This window comes from Macaca fascicularis, chromosome 2 (genome assembly GCF_037993035.2).
Source record: "Macaca fascicularis isolate 582-1 chromosome 2, T2T-MFA8v1.1".
NCBI lineage: Eukaryota > Metazoa > Chordata > Mammalia > Primates > Cercopithecidae > Macaca > Macaca fascicularis.
The window spans coordinates 103,231,107-103,257,380 of record NC_088376.1 but is presented as its reverse complement, the minus strand read 5'-3'; the positions used below and the strand labels follow the sequence as shown (position 1 = coordinate 103,257,380).

At 43.4% G+C, this 26,274-nt stretch overlaps 1 protein-coding gene across 9 annotated transcripts in view; it reads right to left on the bottom strand.

Annotated features, from left to right (window-relative positions):
- Positions 1-25,914, bottom strand: part of ENTPD3 (ectonucleoside triphosphate diphosphohydrolase 3) — a 41,426-nt gene extending 15,512 nt beyond the window's left edge. For 5 of the 9 annotated variants that reach the window (XR_012431015.1, XR_012431016.1, XM_005546725.4 and 2 more), the window contains exons 1-5: positions 25,371-25,914; positions 24,992-25,043; positions 20,679-20,806; positions 11,950-12,067; positions 319-469 (exon numbers count right to left, since the gene is read on the bottom strand). Coding sequence is in view for 6 of the 9 variants with exons in the window: in XM_005546725.4 (XP_005546782.1) it covers positions 319-469; positions 11,950-12,067; positions 20,679-20,806; positions 24,992-25,043; positions 25,371-25,373 (452 nt within the window). In the remaining 3 variants the exon portion in view is untranslated. The remainder of the gene's footprint in view (positions 1-318; positions 470-11,949; positions 12,068-20,678; positions 20,807-24,991; positions 25,044-25,370) is intronic. The other 4 variants (XR_012431017.1, XM_005546726.4, XM_015445689.4 and 1 more) reach the window with 1 other exon arrangement.
- Between the last annotated feature and the right edge of the window lie 360 nt (positions 25,915-26,274).

Sequence of the window (26,274 nt, the reverse complement as noted above, 5' to 3'; positions counted from 1 at the left end):
ACCAAGTGTCAAAACAGCTACTTTTCCAAAGCAGTAGAGTTATATCCCATGAGCGGATTTCATATTACCTCTCTCTTTTTCAAAGTTCCCAGTAAAATCACCAAGTGAGAGGGAAACAATTTTAGAACTGTTTCTTTCTGGGTATTAAAATAAAGACTAAAAGTTTCCCAATCTTTAAAGCCCAAATTTATGGCAGAATATGGCTTCTTTTTGGGGGGCGAGGGTTGTTCCCAGAAATAGACTTACATTCTTGGCAAGGTTCAACACATTCTTGGTTATTTTGGTCAAATGGGCCCCTTTGTGCCACTTAGCCTTTACCTCAGCAAGCGCATCCCAGCTGTGGCTCCCAGGTGAATGGGGGTGGAGCCGTGGAGGTGAAATGGAACCTGCCCCTTGACTTTTTGCATACAATCCTCAAAGGCTTTGGGGACATCTTGGGGGTTATTTCCATAGCTGGAGATTCCAGAGCCTGAAAAGCAAGCAGTCAGCATCTGTCAGCATTTCCAGGAACCAACAGCGGTAATACAACCTTTAAATAAAAAACAGACTGGCTTTGAAAATTATTGGGGTTTGGTAGGGGGTTGAAAACAGCTGGATGTGGTAAGTCCTATATGGTCACACTGATCAGTCTACTTGCAACCTCTAAAGGAATGAATTACAATTGTGAAAAAAGTAAGCCAGGGCCTACTTTTAAAAAATGTTTTCGGCTGGGCGCGGTGGCTCAAGCCTGTAATCCCAGCACTTTGGGAGGCCGAGACGGGCGGATCACGAGGTCAGGAGATCGAGACCACCCTGGCTAACACCGTGAAACACCGTCTCTACTAAAGAATACAAAAAACTAGCCGAGCGAGGTGGCGGGCACCTGTAGTCCCAGCTACTCGGGAGGCTGAGGCAGGAGAATGGCGTAAACCTGGGAGGCGGAGCTTGCAGTGGGCTGAGATCCGGCCACTGCACTCCAGCCTGGGCGACAGAGCCAGACTCCGTTTCAGGAAACAAAAAAAATGTTTTCATTATAAAAATTTCAAATATAAGTAAAAGTAGAGAGAATAGTATATTGAAACTCATGCATCTATCTCCCAGCTTCAACAATAATCGACTCTTATTTCATCTGTACAGTCTTCCACTTGTTCCCCACCAAGCAAACTGCAGATGTGTCATTTAATTCCCATATTTCAGTGTGTATCACAAAAAGTAAAAATTCTTTGAAAAAGCCCTAACTACAGTTGAATTATTATACCTGTACAAATTAAAAATAATTTATTTTTCTTTTCTTTTTTTTTTCTTTTTTCTCTCTCTTTTTTTTTTTTTGAGGCAGTCTTGCTCTGTCGCCCAGGCTGGATTGCAGTGGCATGATCTCGGCTCACTACAACCTCCACCTCTCAGGTTCAAGTGATTCTCCTGCCTCAGTTTCCTGAGTACCTGGGATTACAGGTGTGCACCACCACACCTGGCTAATTTTTTTTTTTTTTTTTTGTAGAGACACGGTTTCACCATGTTGCCCAGGCTGGTCTTGAACTCCTGACCTCAGGTGATCCACCTGCCTCGACCTCCCACAGTGCTGGGATTACAGGCGTGAGCCACTATGCCTGGCCAAAAAAATAATTTCTTAATATCATGAACTATCTAGTCATGGTTCACATTGCCTCCATATCCATTCTCATTCTCATCCTCTCTCTTTCTCTTCCTTCTCCTCCTCTTCCTCCCTCCTTCTTCCTCCATCCACCACCCTTTCCTCATTTGTATGAGTCAGGATCCCAATAAATTCCGTACAGTGCAATCTTAAGTCTCTTTCTGTCTATTGGTTCTGCCTTCCCTTTCTATTTTTCCTCCTAATTATTAAAAGTTTTTATTGCAATTTCTCTATCCTGAAGAATTTCCACAGTCTTGAGTTTGTCGATTGTACCCTCATAATTCAATGAACATCTTTCTTGGTCCTTTGTATTTCTATAAATTGTTAATTGAATGTAGAGGCTTGATCAGATCAGGTTTGAATTTTTTAAAAAATATATAGGGATTAGTGTGGACTTATAATAGGAGGCACAGTGTCTGGTTGTCTCTTTTTTTGTGCTGTTAGCATTATCAATGAAAATGGCTTAGATCCATTATTTCATTAGGGGTTGCAAATGGTGATATCTTCTTTTTTTTTTCTGAGATGGAGTCTCGCTCCGTCACCTAGGCTGGAGTGCAGTGGTGTGATCTTGGCTCACTACAACCTCCGTCTTCCAGATTCAAGCGATTCTTGTGCCTCAGCCTCCCAAGTAGTTGGGATTACAAGCGCATGCCACCTTGCCTGGCTAATTTTTGTATTTTTTGTAAAGACAGAGTTTCGCCATGTTGGCCAGGCTGGTCTCGAACTCCTGGCCTCAAGTGATCCACCCTCCTCGGCCTTCCAAATTGCTGGGATTACGGGTGTGAGACACCATGCCTGGCCTGTTGCATTTTACTTTTGAGTTTTAGGAATTACTTTTTAAAAAGCGATATTGTTTTATAGTTATTAAAATAATTACATAGTTCTAACATCAGATCTACAAAACTAGGTATATTCAGAGACATCTAGATTCTCTCCTTGTCTCCTCTTCCTGTAAGTAGTTTCTTTTTTAAAAAAAGTTTAACCAATGTTTGTTTAAAATAAGCAAGTACATATATTTTTAATCACCCCAACTTCTAGATAAATGGTAATTTACTATATATACCTTTCTCCACTTTTTTTTTTTTTGCATTCAACAATACTTCCTAGTAGCCACTCCATAGCAGTATATAAATATTCTTCATTTCTTTTTACAGTTGCATTGCATGCCATTGCATGAATGTAACTTAATTTGTTCTCCCAGTCCAGGCTCTGAGTTTAAATAAGTCCTACTTGAAGGAAGACTAAGTATAGGACAGACAAGGAAGATGGAGGGAATATGGTCCCTCTGGAAACTTCCTTCTTTGGAATTGGTAGAGCCACTGCCTCCTTCAACGGCCCTTTCTTAACCTTTCCCACCCATCTTCTAACTACCACAAACCAATAAAAAAAACCCTGAGCTCTCTAATTACAAGTTTTACTTGGATGTGTCCATTAAGATGCACAGACATGTGGATTTCATCGACAGTGCCAGAGAAGCAAGGACAGGCTTTCCCAACCTTGGCCGAGGAGAGAGCCTCTAATGTAATCTTCTCTCCTGGGGGAATGACCTCCTACAACAGACAAATGACAGCACCATAAGCCCTGGGCTTAATGAGCTTGGTGGCTTGATCTCAGGAGTTCAGAACTGAAGTAGCTGTAAGAAACACTAATAACAACAATTAAATAAATATATATATTTTTTATGTGTGTGTGTGTGTGTGTGTGTGTGTGTATATATATATATATATTTTTTTTTTGAGACGGAATTTTTTGCTCTTGTCACCCAGGCTAGAGTGCAATGGCATCATCTTGGCTCACTGCAACCTCCACCTCCCAGGTTCAAGTGATTCTCCTGCCTCAGCCTCCCAAGTAGCTGGGACTACAGGTATGCAGCAACAGACTCGGCTAATTTTGTATTTTTAGGAGAGACGGAGTTTCACCATGTTGGCCAGGCTGGTCTCAAACTCCTGACTTCAGTTGATTTGCTTGGCCTCCTGAAGTGCTGGGATTATAGGAGTGAGCCATTGCACCCAGCCTGTATGAATAATTTTTAATACAAAAATATATTAATCCTAAAAAAAGAATTATTTTCCCCTCTGGTGTGAAGGATTATGGATGATCTTACTTCCTTTTCTACTTTTAGATGAAGATGAGGTCTTGCTATGTTGCCCAGGCTGGTCTCAAACTCCTAGGCTCAAGTGATCCTTCTGCCTCAGCCTCCTGAGTAGCTGGGAATATAGGTGCACACCATTGTGCCTGGTTCCATTTTATTTACCTATGTTTTCTGATTTTCACACAATGAAAATATATTATTTTGTAATTAGAAAGTTATTTTAAAAAAGACACAACTCTCTCAGTAAATAAAATGTCAGATTAAGCTCTCAGGCATATTCTTATGTGACAGGTTATTTAACAGGGTTTTCTTTCCACAATGCCAATAAAAACAACAAAACTGCTGAACATCACAGGTAAGTGTTCACGTTCCTCATAATTCTTTTCTGTGAAACTAGTAAAATGAATCCCCATACACTGATCATTCAGCTTCAACAGTTAATCAATACACAGCCCACCTTATTTTCATCTATATGCTTTCTTTTTTCCATCTCTATGAATTATTGTAAAGAAAATCCCAGGCATTATATTAATTCATCTGCAAACACGTTAGTATATGTTTTGAAGAGGGAAGGACTCTGAAAAGTATAACCATGATACCTAAGAAAAAAATCACTCCTAAAAAAGTTCTTAATATTATTAAAGACACGTCAGTGTTCAAATTTCCCAGAATAACTAACTTTTTCTTTATAGTGTGATGAAGAAACCAAAGTCCATACCTTGTACGTGCATTTGGATGTTTTTTTAAGATTCTTTATTCTGTAACAGTCTTCATGACCCCCTTTTTTCTTGCCATTTATTTATTAAAGAAATAATTTTAATGGAGTAGCTCTCTCATTTTGGATTTTGCTGATTGGATCCGTGAGGTGTCATTGAACATGTTCCTTTATCTCCTGTGTTTTTTATAAACTGGGAGTTAATTTCTAGAAATGTGATCAGATTCAGGTTTGATTTTTTGGCAAGAGCACTTCCTAGGTGTGCTAGGTTTTTCCTACTGTACATCACCACACTGAGGGCATATCATGTCTGTCTAACTTCTTAGGTTATAAGCTCCCCATCACTTTTTACCTAATTGTGCACTTCCTCTTTCTTCAAATACCTTGGATTTGGGTTCTGAACTTCTTCTCCCCTTACTGGCTGCCATTCCTCCTAAGTTCATTTGCTGGATCCTCCTCCTCTCCCCAGCCTCTCAGTACTGGAGTGTGTAAGGCTAAGTCCTCAGATCTCTTTTCTTTAGTATCTACTCACTCCCTAGATGAGCTGGGGCTGGATATCATCTGTATTCTGATGACCCTCAGCTTTATTTCTTCAACCTCCCCATCCCCTGAACTCCTGACTTGCCTATCTGACAACCACACTCACTATATAGATCAGGAGTGAGGAAGGTATTTGACTCAATACCTGTTTTTGTATGGATTGCGAGTGAAGAATAATTTTTACATTTTCAAGTAGTTGGAAAAAAATCAAATGAAGAACAGCATTTCATGACATGAAAATTATAAGAAAATGTCAGTGTCCATAAGTAAAGTTTTTTTTTTTTTTGAAATACAAACATGCTAATTCATCTACACATTGTCTATGGCTGTTTTCATGCTAAAGGGGCAGAGTTGAGCAGTTATGACAGAGACCATATGGCCCACAAGTCTAAAATATTTATCGTCTAACTCTTTACAGAAAAAAGTTTGCTGTCCCCTGACTCACATGATTTATAGCCATCTCCAACTTAATATGCCCAAAACCAAACTCTTTAAGTCTTGCCCTGCCCCCAGTATGCTCCATTCCCAGTGTTCCCCAATCTCAGTAAATGGTGTTGTGATGCACACAGTTGCTCATATCCAAACTCTTGCTCATGCAGTATCAACTCAGATGCCTCACATCAAGTCCATCATAAAATCATGTTGGTCCTACCTTCAAAATACCTTGCAAATCTAAGCACTTCTCACCCCCTTCCCCAGAACCTCGTAAACCAAGGTTTCTCAACCTTGGTGCTACTGACATTTTGGGGTAGATAATTCTTTGTTGTGGAGGCTGTTCTGTGCATTGTACAATGCTTAGAACATTGTAGAATGTCAAGGGAAAAGGCCAAGCGTGGAAGCTGCTCAGCATTTTCTAGGAAAAGCCAAGGGGCCAGTGTGGCTGGAAGAAAGATGAGAAATGTCCTCTATGCACTAGATGCTAGCAGCACCACAGACCTAGTCATGACAATCAAAAAGATCTCCAGACATTGCAAAATGTTTCCTGGGAGACAAATTCACCTTGTGTTGAGAAGCACCAGTCAAGGACAAATTGACCATCACTTAATCTCTCACCTATACTGATTTAACAGCACTTAACTGGTGTCCTCGCTTCCCATCTTAGCCCCTGATTACATGTTCTATATCAACTGAGCGATCCGTTAAAAACAGAAGTCATATCATATTAGTTCCCTGGTTAGAATCTTCTAATGGCTTCCCAATATACTTTGAAGAAACTTCATCTGAGTCACAGTCAAACCCTTATGACACCTCAAGGCCCTCCAAGGAGCTGGCCTTGGCTATAGCTTCAGTCTCATTTCTCATCTTTCTTCCAGCCACACTGGCCCCTTGGCTTTTCCTAGAAAATGCTGAGCAGCTTCCACGCTTGGCCTTTTCCCTTACCATGCCTCTGCTCAGCATGTTCTTCTCCCAGACATTTACATGGCTCACTGTCTCATCTCACTTTTGTCTCTGCTTAGCTGTCATATTCTTCATACTTCCCTGACAGTCCTGTTCAAAACAGCATGATCACTTTCTATTTCCCACCCTGCCTGATTTCTCTTCACATCATGTCTCCCTGACACTCGTTATATGCCCTTTATTTTTTTGTCTATTTTCTTCATTGGAATGCAAGTCTCATAACACATAACCACAGATTTTGTATATATTGTTTATTTCTGAATTCCTGGTGCCAAGAACAGTTCGTATCAAACAGCAGGCACCTAATACATATTTATTAAATCAATCAATCAATGAGACTTTCAAACCACCATACATCTCTACAGTAAGGAGATTGGCTAGTCCAATCTGGGCTAAACAAAATATAATCTGCAACAGCTGGTCTCTGGATAGCGGCTGGTGAGAGGCAAGATAGAATGGTGAAACCTTGGGAGTATGTCACCAGAGAGCCTGTTTGCATAAGGTCTATTAAGCCTCCCAGAGGGAAAAGGAGATAGGATTCACAGGCTCCTAGGATACTTGGACTTGGATACTTGGTCCCATGAGAGGAGCACGGAAATTGCTATTTCAATATGGGGAGAGAGGGTTAAACAGATGTCACAAAACTTACTTGAGGGGAAACAGAAGCCAAGACACGCGCCTCAGCTTGAGCTCCGGCCAACTATTGGCAAAGGATTTTTTTTTTTTTTGAAATGGAGTCTCACTCTGTCACCCAGACTGCAGGACAGTGGTGTGATTTCCACTCACTGCAACCTCTGCCTTCTGGGTTCAAGCAATTCTCCTGCTTCAGCCTCCCGAGTAGCTGGGATTACAGGCGCCCACCACCACGCCTGGCTAATTTTTGTATTTTTAGTAGAGATAGAGTTTCATCATGTTGGCCAGGCTGGTCTCAAACTCCTGACCTCAGGTGATCCACCCACCTCAGCCTCCCAAAGTGCTGGGATTACAGGCATGAGCCACTGCGCCCAGTGGCAAAGGATGTTTTTTAATGCTATGGTGACCTGGTTTCTGATGCAACTCTTTGAGGGATTTTAATGTAGGAGATAGTTAAGTTTAGGCTCTAGTGGAGCTTAAGTAATTTTTAGTTACTGGTTTAAAGGAAAGACATTGTGAATGTCCCTTGTGGGGAAAGGCAGCAGCAGGCATGAGTACTGCAGATGAGATGAGACATATGCAGAGAATCCAGCACCTCCAGGGGGTGGCTTCGCCACAAGCAGCCAGAGGCACAGACACCAGCACAGAAACCGCCAGCAAAGGCAATGAACTCATGGAAAACAGTAGCAACTGGGGGTTGATACCTACTAGAAAGAAATTTCTGAGGGCCTAGGCATCTGGGAATCCCTGCTGGGTGAGCAAGCATTCATCACCCTCTTCTGTTTGGCCAAGACAGGGGAGTCCTGGGAAGTTTGCAACAGAGGAACCAGAAACCCAAATTATCCTTGGAGAAGCCACAAGTCTTTGAGGGGATGACACTTGCTGAACTTCAACTCTGTAATTTAAGCTTTAGTTTGTGGTCTTCTGTTCACTCAGAGTATATATGGATCCCTGAGACTACTGTGATCAAAGAAGGGAAGATCATTTATGGATGTGCTGTGGCCTCCATGACTCTGTGCCTCCTCAAATCAGATATGCCATCCAGGGTGGGCCAAGGAACCCTTCCCCTGAGGGACTGCTGTAACACCTCCCCACGTAAGTCTTATTTTTCCCCACAGTCGTAAGGCTGTCAAGACTAACTTGATTGAATTGCCCTCCTGGGTCTAAAAACAGAGATCTTGTAACTGTGGGACAGAGTAACAAGTGGTAAGAGGATCCACCAGGAGCTCTGGATTGTGGTGCCCCACGAATAACAGCTAACGCTTATTGAGCACTTACTGTATGCCAGGCATTTCTTTTACATATATTATGTCATTTAATCTTCAAATCACTCCTATGGGGTAGGTATAACTACTATTACGTTTTTTACTTTAGAGATGAGGAAGTCAAGACTCAGAGAGGTTAGATAACTTTCCAAGGTTCACACAGTAGGGATGAGGTGAAGTCTTAATCTCGATCTTACACTCTCTTCTCTTTACTCAGAGCACGTAGTCTCTTTGAAAGGAGCAGCCTGCTGTCCTATTTCATGGTTGAAGGTGAGGAAATTGCTCAGGAGTTACCCGAGCAGATAGAGAATTGCTGGTTGAGGTCACAGCAGGGCTACAGCTGCCTGTGTCTTGTGGATAACAGTGCAAGCAACACTCAGAAAATATCTGCTGGGTGCAGTGGCTCACACCTGTAATCTCAGCACTTTGGGAGGCTGAGGCAGGAGGATGGCTTGAGCCCAGAAATTCAAGACCAGCCTGGGCAACATAGTAAGACCCCATCTCTACAAAAAATAAAATTAGCCAGATGTGGTGGCACTGTCTGTAGTCCCAGCTACTCAGGAGGCTGAGATAGGAGGACTGCTTGAACCCAGGAAGTCTAGGCTGCAGCGAGCCATGATTGTGCCACTGCACTCCAGCCTGGAAGACAGAGTGAGACCCTATCTCAAAAAGAAAAAAAAAAGAAGGGAAAATATCCAAGTCCCCTGTGCAGTGAACCCAAAAACATGCCGTGCAAATACCCCTTCAAATAGACTTATTGTTCCAGCTGTCAGCTTCTTCAGGGTCTGCCTGAGCTGCAGAGAGCTGCCTTGCTCAAGATGTTGCTCTTTCCAGGGTGGCAAACATCCGATGAGTGGCAGCAACAGGGGTATTACAGCCAAGCCACTTCACATCATTTCAACCCAGTGCAGCATAACAGATCAGTTGAAGCTTCATCAGGCCTGAGTTGAAGTTTGACTTCTTTTTTTGTCCAATCCTTCTCTCTGCCTGCTTTCTGCTATAATGGTGCATCTCTAATAACCACCTTGCATTCCATAATCTGTCTCTACATCTGCTTCTGGAGAGCCTAACCTGGAACACCTGTGCATCAGGGTAGGCAAGCTCCTGGCTGCCCTCCTCGGAGGGCGGATGCAGAATTCACTGATTATCCAAAGAAGACTCTTGGTCTCCCAGTGAGAAAGACTAACTCTGCTCCCCAAGTTTTTCAGTGCCATGATCCCCATGAACTTACAATGTTTTGGCAGCTCACTGAGGGAAACAAAGGAGGTTGCTGGGCTGGGAGGACAGGTCTGGAGTCTCTAACTTGTGGTCCTGTGGGCTCAAGGATACACTGGGCACATTCAGAACACCCTGGTTGGGAGGCTACAGGCCAACTCAAAAATCCTAATGCTCGAATGAGGAAGAGAAGTGGCTTTGAAAAAGGCTTACACATATACACACTCCCTAACTAGGCTCGATTACTTGTACTAATTATACACACTCCTAATTATACACACTCCCTAACTAGGCTTGATTACTTCGACTAATTACTTAATTGTAAAAGGCAAAATTATAACACTTTTCATAGAAAAATGTCTGTATGACCTCAAGATAGGAAAGGATTTCTTAAATAAAACATACAAAAAAGCAAGCCACAAAAGGGAATATTGATGGTTGTATTTACATAAGAATCAAGAACCTCTATTCATCAAGAGACATCACAAACTAAAAAGACAAACTACAAACTGTGAGAAGATATTAGCAATAATATGATAATATTAATGGCAAAGAATTCATATTTAGAATATTTATAAAGATTTCAATGAATTAGTAAGAAAAATTCAATAATTCAATAGAAAAATGAACAAAAGACATGAACATGCATTTCACAGAAAACAGAAATAGCTATAAATATATGTAAAGATATTAAGTAACCAAGAAAATACAAATGCCTATCAACAAGGAAAAATGAGGGTGGGTGCAGTGGCTCATGCATGTAATCCCAGGGCTTTGGGAGGCCAAGGCAGGTGGATCACTTGAGGTCAGGAGTTCGAGGCCAGCCTGGCCAACATGGTGAAGCCCCATCTCTACTAAAAATACAAAAATTAGCCAGGTGTGGTGGCAGGCACCTGTAATCCCGGCTACTTGGGAGGCTGAGGCAGGAGAATCGCTTGAACTCAGGAGGCAGAGATTGCAGTGAGCCAAGACTGTGCCACTGCACTCCAGCCTGGGCAACAGAGGGAGACTGTCTCAAAAAAAAAAAAAAAAAAGAGCAAGATAGTTACTCATATCAACACAGATGAATCTTTTTTTTTGTTTTTTTTTTTGGTTTTTTTTTTTTTTTTGAGGCGGAGTCTCGCTCTGTCACCCAGGCTGGAGTGCAGTGGCCGGATCTCAGCTCACTGCAAGCTCCGCCTCCTGGGTTTACGCCATTCTCCTGCCTCAGCCTCCCCAGTAGCTGGGACTACAGGTGCCTGCCACCTCGCCCGGCTAGTTTTTTGTATTTTTTTTAGTAGAGACGGGGTTTCACCGTGTTAGCCAGGATGGTCTCGATCTCCTGACCTCGTGATCCGCCCGTCTCGGCCTCCCAAAGTGCCGGGATTACAGGCTTGAGCCACCGCGCCCGGCCAACACAGATGAATCTTAAAAATCCAATGTTGTTAGTGAACAAAGCAAATACAGCATAAAATATGTTGATTCCATTTATATGAATACATGTTTGATTTTGTTTTAAAAAACAGAAACACTACATACATAAGACGAAACTATAAAGAACAAGGAAACAGTTAATATAAAACTCAGAATATGCTGTGGAAAAGGCAGGGAGCTGCATGGAGGATCATTTATTATCATTGCTGCTAATACTCCGTTTCAAGGGCTGGCACCCCATGAGCCAAATCCAGTATACCACCTTTTTTTTGTACAGCCTGTGAGCTAAGAGAGTTTTTACATTTTTTAATGTTGGGAAAAAATTTACAAGAAGAATTACATTTCATGATGTGAGAATTATATGAAATTCAAAATTTCAGTGTCCATAAATAAAGCTTTACTGGAACAGAGCCATGTCCATTTGTTTATATATTGTCATTCTCTCTCTGCCTGCCCGTCAGTACACACGACTACTCCTTATCACTGTTGGAAGACAGCTTTCCATGTGTTCCTTGTGTTTCCCTCCACAGCAAAAGGCAGACATGCTCACTGCCCATTATAAATGCTTCTCTAAAATCCCAGACTTCCTTTCCTATGACAGAACCTATTGCATGAGTGCATACTCTCTGTCCCTCTTTCCATCATCCTGGGCAAATTGGGAATCAGTACCAGTGTAAGAAAATGCTGATACTCTGGGCTACTCCTGTGAGTAACAAATTATCCTTTGTTTCTGAACCAGGAGTCTTATGTCTTCCAGCACCCATGAAAATATGGCAGGGTAAAATCTCAGACCATCCACAGTTCTTGACGCCACCCCTTCCCATGTATACAGATTAAAAACCTGAGGCCCAGAGAAGGGAAGTGACTAGAGCAAGTTTATTCCACTGATGAGTAGCAGCACTAGCACAAGATCTCCTATTTCCTGACTCCCAGTCCAATGCTCATTCCCTGCCTCCCAGCAACATCTAAGGACCTCTCCAGGCCTCCAAGACACTTAGAACTTCACCTTGCTTCCCATTGCAACTCCCAGACACACTTCAGTCCTTACCTTTCACACTACATTTGAAGGTTTGACTGACCACTCCGGTATTATTCTCTTTCTCTGCTGGCCATTGATACACGTAGACTGTGGTTCTAGAAGACCCGGCATCCAGCACAATACCATACTGAATAAAAAGGGAAAGGGAGAGTCAGAAATGGGCGGGACTCCTCTGATCACTGCTTTCTCGGTGGGCCACTGAAAACCCTGAGTACCTTAATCCGCACTGCTTCACTTAGGGAAGGACTGATCAATAAGAAAAACTATTTCCTCCAAACCAATTTTGTCTCCTTGGATTGTGGAGGAAGAGGATGAAGAAAGGTAGGGCAGGTTCCAGGAAATAATTATCACTTTGCCATGCATTAGAATCACCTGGAGAGCTTAAAAAAATCCCCATACCAATTAAAGTGCCAAGGCTACACCCCATACCAATTAAATCAGAATCTCTGAGAGTGGACTCAGGCATCAACAGGTTTTAAAAGTCCCAGGTGAGTCCAACACTCAGCCAAGGTTGAGAATTGTACTTCATAGATCTTGTATACAATCGGGTTGCCTGGTTCTTCCTCATTTAGACCTCTGGGGGGAGGTACAAAAGCCATCTTCATCTCAGAAGGAAAATGAATAGTCACCTGGATGCCCTATATTTCCAAACTTCTAGGTTTATCAGTCTAAAAAATAAACAACCAAAATGAAAGCGTAGGAAGAAGCTATAGGAAGTTTTTCACATGGCAGAGGCATTTCTTTTTTTCTTTTTTTGAGATGGAATTTCACTCTCGTCACCCAGGCTGGAGTGCAATGGCACGATCTCAGCTCACTGCAACCTCTGCCTCCCAGGTTCAAGAGATTCTCCTGCCTCAGCCTCCTAAGTAGCTGAGATTACAGGTGTCTGCCACCATCCCTGGCTAATTTTTGTATTTTTAGTAGAGATGGGGTTTCACCATGTTGGGCAGGCTGGTCTCAAACTCCCGACCTCAGGTGATCCACCCACCTTGGCCTCCCAAAGTGCTGGGATTACAGATGTGAGCCACTGTGCCCGGCTGAGGCATGTTAATACCTGCATCAGTGCTCAGAATTAAAGTATTCATAATTAAGGAGAAAAAAAGCAAAATAAAATAATATTGACATATTGATCCCACTTTGGCAATGTGTGTGTCAACAAACGAACAGGCAGGTGTTGCTGGGCAGTGCTGGGGCTGCCTGTGTGCAGGAGAGTAGGCTGAGAGTCCTGGACCGATTTGCCCAACTTGAGCAGGCACTAGAAAGCTTCACCTGCAGGTTTGGCCCAGCCCAGGCTCTGGACCAAACCTGACCAGGAAAGAGCATGTATTAGTAGCCTATAGAGTTTGGAATTAGCAATGCATACCGAAGCCGAGTATCTGCTTGTGCTCACAGTCATCCCAGGGCATCCAGAGGCCTTCAGGGTGGCCTGAAGTCCCCCACTCCACCACCTTTGGGTTAACCTAGCCTGTCCCACAGAAGATGATGAAGCTGGGTCTGGAGGCAGGCTGACTCAGATAGATTCTTGATTTTATGATGCTGGCCTGGGTAAGTTGCCTGACCTTTCCGGGTTCCCTCATTTTTAGAGGACTTATTTGCAGAAGTAAATAGAAGGCTATATGCCTGATGCTTAGTGGCTACTCATAAATGCAGGCTATTAGCATATATAGAAAAGCCAGTCAAACAAAATAAACAAATAAAATCACAAAACAAGAAAAACAGAAAAGAAAACAAAGTATCCCTCAAATCCAGATATTGCGTTAGCCCTTGTTATATCTTTTCTAATGATATATGTATATATGTATCTGGATATATACATATATCATTGTATATATGCAGTGGTGCCATCATGACTCACTGCAGCCTCAACTTCTCAGGCTCAATCGATTCTCAGCCCCAGCTTCTCGAGTGGCTGGGATTACAGGCGTGCACCATCACACCTGGCTAATTTTTGTATTTTTTGTAAAGACGGTTAAGTCATGTTTCCCAGCCTGGTCTCGAACTCCTGGGCTCAAGTGATTCACCCACCTCGGCCTCCCAAAATGCTGCTGGTATTACAGGCATGAGCCGCCGCATCTGACCATGCAATGCTCTTTTCTTAAAAGTATATCATGAACATGTCTTCCTGACAGTAGAAACAGATTCATATCACCATTTTCATACATTCATTGTATTCACTGTTAGATACAGAGTAATTTAACCAATTTCCTGATCCTATACATTTAGGAGGTTTCCAACTTTTTATTATCTGTATTACAAATGCTTGTTTTGTTTGAAATGGGACCAAATTTTTAAAAAGTTGCTCCAGCTCCTGAATCATAGCCTCTCCATTATTTTGAAATAGAACATCTGTGTCCACTGGTATGCGAATTTGGACAGTCTCTTAATCTCAGCCCTTCAGTATGATGAACATTGATCGGGATCCTGACCTGACATCCCTCATGGGGAACAAGGGTGGCATTGTTCATAATCTGTCACAGTCAGCGACTCACAATGAGATTAAAGAACAGGTTGAAACTGAAGGCAAGAAGGAAACCAGGCACTAAATTAAAGAGGTCCGGGCCTCTATATTCTTGGTCTGCTTTCTTTCCTCCCTCCTGATCACCACCACTCCAACTGGCCCTGCCACACCTGGTGCTGACCCATAAAACAAGAGGAGAGAGAGAATAAGTGAAAAACTATCACCTTCCTTTCCTCAAATCTTTATTCCAACCCTTCTAAAAGGGTGCATGTCTTCCCTGTGTGTGAAGCTCAGGGCTGCTGGGCCAAGATCAGAGAAGAATCGAATCCATTATCATTTGTAACTCCAGCTGGGATCCAGCTTTCACCAGGATCTGCGGCACCCAGACTTTGCTCTGTGAGACTGGAGAAACAACTGTCCCTCCGGCACCTGCTGATGTAGGCCCACCTCTACTGACTCACACTCTTCTAGCCCTACCATCATTTACTCACATTTTTGAAAGTGGGAAAAATGGTCTTTAACCAGTTTTCAGAGCTCTTTTGCCTAAACAGTGAAACTCAGTGTGATTCTTTTGGGGGAGAGGGGATGGGAATCAATTTCAGTTCAGCTAGCCAGTTGATGTTTGGATAAAAAGTAATAAGTAATCTTCTGTCTAATGCAGTGTCAGAAAAAATCATGGCTTGAATGTGGATCTGAAGCAGTGGGTTAACTAAAAGGAAACAGTCTTTCAGTTTAGAAATGTATAGAATCAGGAAATTGGCTAAATTACTCTCTATCTAACAGTGAATGCAATTAATGTTAACTGAAAGGGCCAGTCTCCGTGGTCCAACACTTAAGGATTGGGTGATCTGTCTAAAGCAATAGCAAAAGCAGAGTCATAAGGTCAACTTTCTTAGATTTGTTTATTATTATTATCATTATTACTATGATAATAAGAATAGTAGTAGTAATAAATCTTGTCCAGCACTTATTCTAGGCACTGCAGAAAGTGCTTTGTGTTATTGCCTGTATAAGACATATGTCATGTCATGTCATATCATATCATATCATTCGACACATGGGCAAACTGAGGCTTACAGTAGTACATAAATGCCCAAGATCACAGACCTCGGATCAAGCCTGAGTCTAACGGACTCTAAAACTTGTACTCAGAGCCATGATGTTTTCACTGAGCTCCAAGGAAACCAAGTCTAATGGTGTGACTGTTCAGTAATCAGGCGCTTTGCAGACTTTCTTATTTAAACAAAAAGTCCCTTGAAAGTAAACTCTTAGTTAAGGGGTGTGCAGATCTGGCTGGAAAAGAGGACCCATTTTTATAAGGAGCGCGAGTTTTTCTGAAAAAAAAAAGAAAAGAAAAAAGAAACTAAGTATTCAACTCTTGCTCTCCAAGAAATAGACCAGGGTGAGCTACAAGGCACCAGAAATCCACGCTGATGAGCAAGGCTCAATGAGGGAATGATTTCAACACAGACTGGGCCAGTGGTTGTGCTTTGGAGAGTAATGGCTGAGCATGGGAGTGTAGACTAAAATGGCTTATGATCTTGAACCTAGTGTGGGGAACTAATGTGGACTGAGCAGGTCACAGTGGAAAAGCCCATCCTTAAAACTTTAAGACTGTGCAGAACCCATCTTCAGCAGTGACATCACATGGCTGCAAGAGACAGTTCAATAGTATTGATTACTGGGCTGAGAAGCTCTAAAGTTCTAAAGGGTAGGGAGGGCGAAGCCTCAAGAGGAAGGTGTTGGACTTCATGATAATAAAGCGCGGGAGTGGGGGCTGAGTGAAAATTACAAGTGATGGCATCATGTTTACTCTTCAAGCTTGTGGAGCAAGTCAGACCAGTAACACAAGAGACTTGGACATTTTTGCCCCTTGACTGCGTTTTAATAGTTCTGCCCATAACCTCACATAAGCCAAGGTTAGGCAAGCCAAGGTTAGATTTAATAGCCAGGTATGACCTTGCATGAGAATCCCCTGTAACATTTCAGAGCCCTCCAGATAGGCTGTTGTAGAGCTGGCCCTTTAGAACCAACTGTCAGCTGCACACAAAAGCAAAACAGGGCTCATGGTATAAAAAAATAAACATAACAAATAATGTAAAATCACTCGTATTTGCTCAACTTCATCACCTGCAATGCTCTTCAAAACAAAAAAAGACAGATCTCTCCATATCCTGAGAAAAACTGCATGTGGAACACTCTCTTCCAAAGCTGTCATTCTGTTTCTGGTTCAACTGGCCCAGAACATCTGTCTTTTCTCACATTTAATCCACCCAATTAAGCAGAATGGACCTTCCGAGCTCATCTTCCCATGTTTTACAATTTCCTGCCCCTCGCAATGGTGGCTAGGGTCTGTTAGCAAGATTCAGAAGAGATTTAAAATCCCCTCTTTGAACTGCCTGCTAATTGGTGGAGGGTGTGTCTCCTGGTTCCTCCAAACCCTTGTTTAAGACCACTGTTGTCTGTTCTCTTTTCTTTCCTTTACACCAGTTCTGCTGTTTTCAATCTGTGTAACTACGGGAAGCTATTTGCTCTTTCTTTTCCTGTTTTCTCATCTGCAATACAGGGATAGTACAATATTATTTACATGGAGTAGTCACTGGCAATTCTCTGCCCACATCCCCTCAGACCTTACTACTGTGATGTACAACCATCCATCTTCCACCTGCCTGAAGGCTTTATCTAGTGGCCCGAGTCTACCTGATCACAAAATATGCCAGAAAGACTAGAGAGTTAACATCCAGGGAGCAGCCTCTCAGCTAATGACTGATGGAAGTTGGTAGATAAATATGCCCTTGAGTGGGATATCTGGGAGGTACATGCCTGTATGCCCCTTGATATGGGACAACTTTGAGGTCTCTGTACCATCTCACAGGGTCCCAAGCAGGACTGAGTCCCAGTTGCCCACAGTGCTGACCTGCTGCATAACAGGCCCTCTCTTGGCTGCCTGCCCATCTCAGCTCCCTAGTCCCACACCAGTGTTTCCCGGGATCATCCCCAGATGATCTACTTGCATGTATGTCTTTGACTTGGAGAGCCCAACCTAAGACACTAGCATTCAACATGTGTGGTCTTCTCCTTCAACAGTGCCCTCTAGACTGCCCAGGGATCTATTTTTCTCTACTCATTTTACTAGTCTTCCATCTGATTTTCTCTACTCATTTTCTAGTCTTCCAGCAAGAACAGAGGGCTTGCCTGTTACTGTCCAGAACAAGTAGAAGCCATCAGCTGGTAACTGCCTTAACCAGCCCATTTCTAACATTTGTAGGATTAGAGACAAAATTTTATGAATAGAGGCTTCTGCCCTGTCACTTTCCCAAACCTGTTCTCTTCCCACCCCTGGCAAATCTACAGAATAAAGAGCCCATGCATCTGTGTGGGGACAGTTCAGACCACACGGCTATGCTCTGTTTACACTCCCTGTAAGCAGCTGCCTCTTGGCCACCCCTCAGACCACTGGTGATGTCCACCTTCTGGAGGTCCATGAAGACCCTAGATTCTGAAGTCTTGGGCACCACAGTATGTTCTAGAAGGGGAAGTATGGGCTCTGGGTAAGCATATTCCTTTGGGTCATAGAGAGAGATAACCCTGAAGTGCAGCTAGAGCTGGTCTTTCTGAAATGTGGGGCCCAGGGCAGGCAGCCCAGCTATCAGGGTCTAAGGGTGGTATTAGGCTTAACTCCTCGCCCTCAATTCAACAAACCTTCCTGCATCTGCATCCAGCCTCCCTACCTTCACTCCTGTGCAAAGCAAGAAGTGTTCTCCTATCTGAGGTCAATCCCTTCCCTCCACTTGGATCTCCATTCAGAACTCAGGGTCAGGGAGAAGTGGGAGACAGTGAAGAGAGCCCTGGCCTTGGGAACACAAAGGACCAGGTTTCAGTTCAGGACCTGTCATTCACTGACCAAACCCGGCCCACCTTCTATGGTTGGCATAAGACCTAAGTGACATAATCAGGGACAAGTGCTCACTTAACTGAATAGCATTATACGAAGTGTAAAGAGATATTACTCTTAGTTGCAGCTGGGCGCGGTGACGCATGCCTGTAATCCCAGCACTCTGGGAGGCCGAGGTGGGTGGATCACCTGAGGTCAGGCGTTCAACACTAGTTTGGCCAACACAGTGATGTACTAACATGGTCTGTACTAAAAATACAACAAAAAAAATAGCTGGGTGTGGTGGCGGGCACCTGTGATCCTAGCTACTTGGGAGGCTGAGGCAGTAGAATCACTTGAACTGAGGAGGTGGAGGTTGTGGTGAGCCAAGATTGCGCCACTGCTCTCCAGCCTAGGGGACGGAGCAAGACTCTGTCTCAAAATAAAAAACATATTACTCTTACTTGCAGTCCTTTTTTTTTTTTTTTTTTGAGATGGAGTCTCGCTCTGTCGCCCAGGCTGGAGTGCAGTGGCACCATCTTGGCTCACTGCAAGCTTCGCCTCCCAGGTTCATGCCATTCTCTTGCCTCAGCCTCCTGAGTAGCTAACTGGGACTACAGGTGCCCACCACCAGGCCTGGCTAACTTTTTGTATTTTTAGTAGAGACGGGGTTTCACCATGTTAGCCAGGATGGTCTCAATCTCCTGACCTCATGATCCGTCTGCCTCGGCCTCCCAAAGTCCCAATTTTATATACGTAGTTTATAAAAGGCAGTGCCTGGAGCTTGGGAAAACAGCTTCTTTTAGGCCTTAGCTAGTATCTTTGGACAATCGGGTAATTTGCTTTCTTCTCATTATTGGGTGATTGCATAAGGTTGTTTTTTTTTTTTTTCTTTTTTATTCATGTTATTAATGAGGGCTGAGATTCTTAAATAAAATATCTTATCAAGGAACTAAATGCTATTATATTATCTACTGGAGATTTTACTCTAATCTTTTAGAAAAGCCACCTTAGAATGTTAGCTCAAACCCATCCTTAGAGTCCAAAACAATATTAGTTTCTTTTCTTTTAAAAAGTCTATGTATTTCAAATATTACCTTTGAATAGTCACTAACAGTAGGAAGATATGGAAAAGACTTGCGAGGTCAAGTGTAAAGGTTAAATGAGATTCAAAGAACATGGCTGAATTACCTGGTCCCTACAGCACAACTAAGAAGGGTTTGTACAATTTTAATGAGTCGAAAAACAAAGAAGAGTTATAAAACAGAGACTATAAATGGACCTCAAAGCCTAAAATATGTACTATTTGACCCTTTGTGAGAAATGTTTGCTGACCCCTACCTAAAATGATTGAAGGACTCATCAACTCGCTTCACCTTTCCTTTATCAGCCTCTCATGGAATCACCTCCCGTCTCCAACGGCATCCTCAGAGCCAAGCTTGGGGGATGTATTATGATTCTGAGCCTAAAGATCATTTGGTGATGGACTTGTTGAGAGCTAAGAGGGGCCTCTGGGACTAAGCACAAGGTCCTGAGTAATTTTTTTTGGTGGGGGCGGGGTTGTTGAGCGAAGTATTGGAAGGATCACAGCACATGTTCTAGACTCAAGAGTAGCAGCACAAATAGAGCTCAAGGAGACCTTCTCAAGTTCTTGATTTTTTTGTTCACTCAGCCTAGGCCAGAAGAGGTGCCTTGGTCTCCTGGTCTTGACTTGTTTTTTCCTTTTTTTGGAAATTTTTTTTTTGGTAGAGATGGAGTCTCTCTAATTGCCCAGGTTGGTCTTAAACTCCTGGGCTTAAGCAATCCTTCTGCTTTGGCCTCCCAAAGTGCTGAAATTGCAGACATGAGCCACTGTGCTCAGCCTTGGTCTTTACTCATTATCAGGGTTGTGTGCTTGGGAGAACAAATAAACTGGTCAAAATGGAAACTGTACTAACCAGTAAATTTTTTTTTTTTATTTTTATTTTTTATTTTTTTGGTAGAGACGGGTTTCACCATGTTGCCCAGGCAAGTCTCGAACTCCTGGGCTCAAGCGATCCACCTGCCTCAGCCTCCCAAAGTGCCAGGACTACAGGCATGAGCCACTGCACCTGGCTGAACTGGTAAATCTTTGATAGCCATCTGCAACTTTTGGTTACAAATTTTAGCTTTGGAGTCAGAAGTCAAAGCAAGACAACACAGTCTTTGGAGAAGGTGTCACTACCCTCAATTTGTAGCCTCAAATATCACAAACCCAGCATGTCCAGACCTTCTCCCTTGAGTCTTACACTGCCTTCTCCTGGCTGAAGCCAGAAATGAGGGTGGGGGAAAGGATTTTCTGCTCTTCTAACTCATGGTTTTGGAATAATTGATTTCTTCTCCTTTATGCCCATTTCTTCCCTTTGTTGCCAGTCCCTTCACACTTACCTTCAGTCCTGGAGGGAGGACCTCTTGTTTGTGGATCTGGATGACAGTGATACTCACAAGCACCACAATACTCACAAGCAAGACCACCAAGGCAATAATGGTTGGAGTTCGGTAGAGGGCCTTGAGGCCTAAAACGAGAAGACCCAGAAGGCACTTGAGGGGAAGGTAAAAACCAGGCACTGGTATTCTTTGTAGAATCGATGGACTGGCCCCATAATCACATGCATAAACCACTTTCTTTGGTGTTAGCGAGACCCACACTTCTAAGACGGAGTAGCAAATAAGCTCCCCTTCTCCCCAGTTTTGGGGGAAGGACAAACAGTACGCATTTGCCCTTCCTCACAAATTGTGTACTAAAACAGTGTTGCAGGGAAGGTATGCATGGTCTAGTTTTCTGATATTGTGGTTATCCCTGAGATGAATTACAATAACATTCGTTTTACTTTTTTCTTTTTTCTTTCTTTCTTTCTTTCTTTCTTTCTTTTCTTTCTTTCTTTTCTCTCTCCTTCCTTCCTTCCTTCCTTCCTTCCTTCCTTCCTTCCTTCCTTCCTTCCTTCCTTCCTTCCTTCCTTCCTTCCCTCTTTCTTTCTTTCTTTCTTTCTTTCTTTCTTTCTTTCTTTCTTTCTTTCTTTCTTTCTTTCTTTCTTTCTTTCTTTCTTTCTTTCTTTCTTTCTTTCTCTCTCTCTCTCTCTTTCTTTCTTTCTTATGGAGTCTCACTCTATCGCCCAGCTTAGACTGCTGTGCTGTGATCTCGGCTCACTGCAGCTTCTGCCTCCCAGGTTCAAGCGATTCTCCTGCCTCTGCCTCCTGAATAGCTGAGATTACAGGTGCGTGCTACCACGCCAGTCAATTTTTGTATTTTTAGTAGAGACGGGGTTTCACCATGTTGGCCAGGCTGGTCTCGAACTCCTGGGCTCAAGTGATCTGCCTGTCTTGGTCTCCTAAAGTGCTGGGATTACAGGCATGAGCTACCATGCCCAGCTAACATTTGTTTTAATGGAGATTCAAAAAATCTATTTTTAAAAAATTAAACCAGGTGATAGAATATTTCATTTAAAAATAATCTCAGTTAAAGAAAAAGAAATTAGGCTGGGCTGATGGCTCACCCCTGTAATCCCAGCACTTTGGGAGGCCAAAGTCAGCACTTTGGGAGCACTTCAGGTCAGGAGTTCAAGACCAGCCTGGCCAATATGGTGAAACCCTGTCTCTACCAAGAAATACAAAAATTAGCCAGGTGTGGTGGCATGCGCCTGTAGTCCCAGCTACTCGGGAGACGGAGGTGGGAGAATTGCTTGAAGCCGATAGGTAGAGGTTGCAATGACTTGAGATCACAGTACTACACACCAACCTGGGTGACAGAATGAGACCTTGCCTCAAAAATAAATAAATAAATAGATAAATAAACAAACAAAATAAAAAATTAGCACTATACTATACCGAGATGATTTCATTTATTTGAAGTTCTAAAGTAGGCAGGTAACAGGAATCAGAATAGTGATTGCCAGGGGGTGGAAGTTGGGGCAGGGATTCACTGGGAAGGAATATGTGGGTACTTTCTTGGGGTAATGGCAATGCGCTATACATTATAGCATTGTGGGGTATATGGATGTGTGTATTTGTCAAAACTCATCAAACCTTTCAAAGTCCTTTGGAGAAAACTTGAAAATGAAAGCAAATCAGTGTCTTAGGTATAATTTCCCTTAAAAAAAAAGATTCTTATAAATTGCCCTTACTATTCTAAAAACATACTTTTAGAAGGCAAGAAACCCAACTTAGGGGCACAACTTAAGATCTATCCATTTCACTGAATAGAAGTTATATCTAATTTTTAAAAAAGATAAAAAGACATTCAATGAAAATATTGACTAAATAATAATCTTGGGCCGGGTATAGTGGCTCATGCCTGTAATCCAGGCTGAGGTGGGAACATACTTGAGGCCAGGCATTAGACACCAGCCTGAGCAACATAGTGAGACCCCATCTCTACAAAAAATGAAAAAATATCAACTGCGCATGTGGTGCACACCTGTAGTCCAAGCTACTCAGGAGGTTGAGGCTGGAGGATCCTTTGAGCCCAGGAGCTCAAGGCTGCAGTGAGCTGTACCACTACATTCCAGCCTGGTGACAGAGTGAGACCTTGTCTCTAAAAAAATAATAATAATAGTCTTGGTAGAACTACTGGGACATAAGCATAAATGACACCCAAATGGTTGAAATATGATGAACACTAATAGAAGGATCACTAGATTCATCGAATTCCAATATATATCTAATCAATTGGCTATCTAAATGTAAATTAATTAAAATAAAATAAAATAAAAACGCAGTCTCTCAATCTTACTAGCCACATTTCCAGTGTTCAATAACCACGTGTGGGCTAGTGGCTACTATATTGGACAGTGCAGCCATATAACATTTTCATCATTATAGGAAGATCAACTGAACAGCAATTTGATAGATCCTGTCTTATTCCAGAACATTATTCCTAGATCATCATAACCTATGCTTTACCCTTTCATTATTTCTGTAAGACATTTGCCCAGAAGAAAAAAAGGGCGTGTCTATGCACCCAGGATATAATTAGATTCAGCCCACAAATTCAGTCACATCACAACATTTGCTACAGGAGGGCAGTCACGCAGTAGGTCTTCGTGGCTCAGAACAACTAACTCTTTCCATCTCAACTGATTCCCCTGCAGTGTAGCTGCAGTCACAGACACTTCTTGGTGTCAAAGTTGGTCACTTAACACCTTAATCCTCCTACCTTGTCATTGAAAGTGTAAACTAGTACAGCATCAATGGAGGGCAGTTTGTCAATATTTATCAGAACTGCAAATAAGCATGCCATCTGACTCACAATCAAACTTTTGGAAAAATATCCCACAGAACCAGCTCCACATGTGTAAAATGACTTAGACACAAGGTTACTCATTACAGAATTGTGGGTAATAGCAATGGAAAGGAGAGCCAACTGCCATGGAGTTGACCTGCAGAGCATATGAAGAGGTCCTATATCACTTTTCTGTGATTCCAAATAAAAGTACAAGAACCAGCCAGGAACCAGTTAATCCACAGAGGCGAACTTTTGCATCAGCTTTCAAAGAATGCATTTGTCAGTGTCAGCTATAGAAGTTTAAGGGATTTTTTTCCCCCTAATAAAATGTGGTAGAAATTTAATCTGCCAAGTTAAACTTTTCCTTTGGAAGGAATGTAACAGGTTAGTCTATATGAGTGATGTTACAATCTCTGTGTTAACATTTCAAAGTGTTTCGGGGGAAAACCTAAAAATCAAAGGAAAACATCTCCTCACGTGCAATCTCCCTTTACAAAAATAAAAGTTCACATAGATTGCCCTTACTATCCTAAAATCATATCCTTTTAGAAGACAAGAATACCCAGTTCAGGGGCATGACTAAAGAATGTCTATCCATGGGGAAGGAGTGTGTGATATGTATGCAGTTTCCTGACCACAGCTACGTGGCTGGCCTCCTAAGTCTTCTGTGTTTCAGCAGTTTTCAAGTAAAAAGCTATGATTACCTTAAGCAAACCCTTGTCCCAGCAGAAAAGCTTATTACAAAGCAAAATGGACGAGACCAGGTCTTATTCATTTAGGAAATGCAGCCTAGAGCTGCGCTGTCATTAGGGCTGGACAAACATGGTAATTGCAAGGTACCTATCTGAGCGTGGAGAAGCCAGAGCCTTCTGGGCTTCCACATGAGCAACTCCAAAAAGTACTCTAGAGACAGGCGGGGCAAGCTTAGAAGTGTGTGTATGTGTGTGTGTGTGTGTGTGTGTGTGTGTGTGTGTGTGTGTCTGTGTGTGTGCGCGCGCGCTGGTGCCTGCGAGTTTGAGAAAATCCCGCACTCCTGCCTGCAGTATGAATCATAACAACACTGACCCACGGTGAGGGGTGGGGGTGTTGTAGGCACTGTGCCAGCAACATTTGGATGGGAATACAGGAAAGATCCAAGTACTTTACAATTGATCACAAAATCAACAATACAGTATTCTAAAGCAAACCTTACATACAGCTAGGTAAGGGAAACCACAAGGGCCAAATTAATGGATTATACAAACCGGAAAAACCTTTTAAGTGAAACATGCATGTTAGTCCTTGTTTTGTGTGGCTTTGATGAAGAGCATTACTTTTATTTGAGGAATGCCAGTGACGAAACCCAGTTGAATACTGAGTCTCAAACCAACAAAGTTAAACAATAATTTGCAGGGGATATGGATGAAAAACTGTGGGCCGAACCTGGGATTCTCTTGCGATTTGGCAAAACCACGCTTGCTGCCTGCTGAGAGATACTAACCTGCTTGCTCACATGGTTGGCGGGTCAGCACAGTGAACATCTTTTCTCCCAGCTGCAGGTGAGAGAAGACAGGATGTCAGTAAGTCCACGGCCCCCGACCTCAGAAGTTTAAAGAACGAGCACAGGTTCAGACAAAACCCACTCTACTTCCTCCAAATCAAAACCTCATCCCGGGAAAGGTCAGCCCAACCCAAGACTTCAGAGACAGCCCCAAAGCTGGAGCTTAAATTCCATGTCATCTCCCCAAATGCAAGGAAATCAAACATAGATTTGCTGAAACTTCAAACTGAAAAGATTTTCCGAAAAAAAGGTCTTTTTCTGCAGATTGTTCCACCTGTACACACACCCAAGAAAGAATAAATCTTCCCCCTATTATTACCATTCATAGGGCTGAGGCGGGGCTTTTCTTCAGAACATCAGCAAGGAAGGTTTTTGTGTGTTCGTGGATCGCGAGTCTGGAGCCTCTCTTTAAAGCCCCGGGAGGGGAGTCTTTAGCTGCTGGCTGGAAATTGCAAAGGGATGTCGGTGCCCTGGGAACCAGCCCCCACCAGGATCTGGGGTCACCGCTCTGGACTGCGTCTCTGCATAGCCGCAGGCATCTAAGCGCCCAGCACATCTGCGGATCCGTGCAGGCAGTCGGTAAAGACGCGCCCACCCGTCGTGGGCATGGCAGGGACCACCTCCCCCCGCCCAAGGATTTAGGGCTCGCGTGCTTCAGTCTCTTCCTCTGGCCCTCTGAGGAAATCCGATTTTGTTTCCTTGCCCCTCAACTCTTAGTCTCACGCAGCACCCCCGACTCCTTCCTTGGCAGCTCAGGCGCCGGGTGCCCTGACCTTACCTGTGCGGAGCCGATTCGGAGGAGGCGACTAGCGCTGCCGCAGACGCTGCCGGCGGCCAGCGCTGAGGAGGTGTCAACCTAGAACACGGGAGGCGGCGCCGGGTGAGGCGGGGCGGCGGCGGGGGCGGGGCGGCCTCGGCCTGGGACCTCCTCCCGCGTCCGTGTCAAGGCCAAGGGCCTCTTCACCTTCTTTTCTGGTTGCTCTCACCTTCACACCCAGCCCTCGATGGAAGGGGAAGGGAGAGAGAGCGCGCCTCTTGCCGAAAGACCGACCCTGCCTGCCCCGAGAGCCTTCTGTCCCCCTCCAGGTCCAAGCCAAACAGCACTTCACCTTTCCTCTTTCAGTTTCCTCCACGCTCACCTCTACCTGAAGTCAGAGAGGACAGAGCCGCCAGGCCTTGCCCTGAGAACCCACTGGAGCCTATGTGGGTGAGGGGGAAGGGAG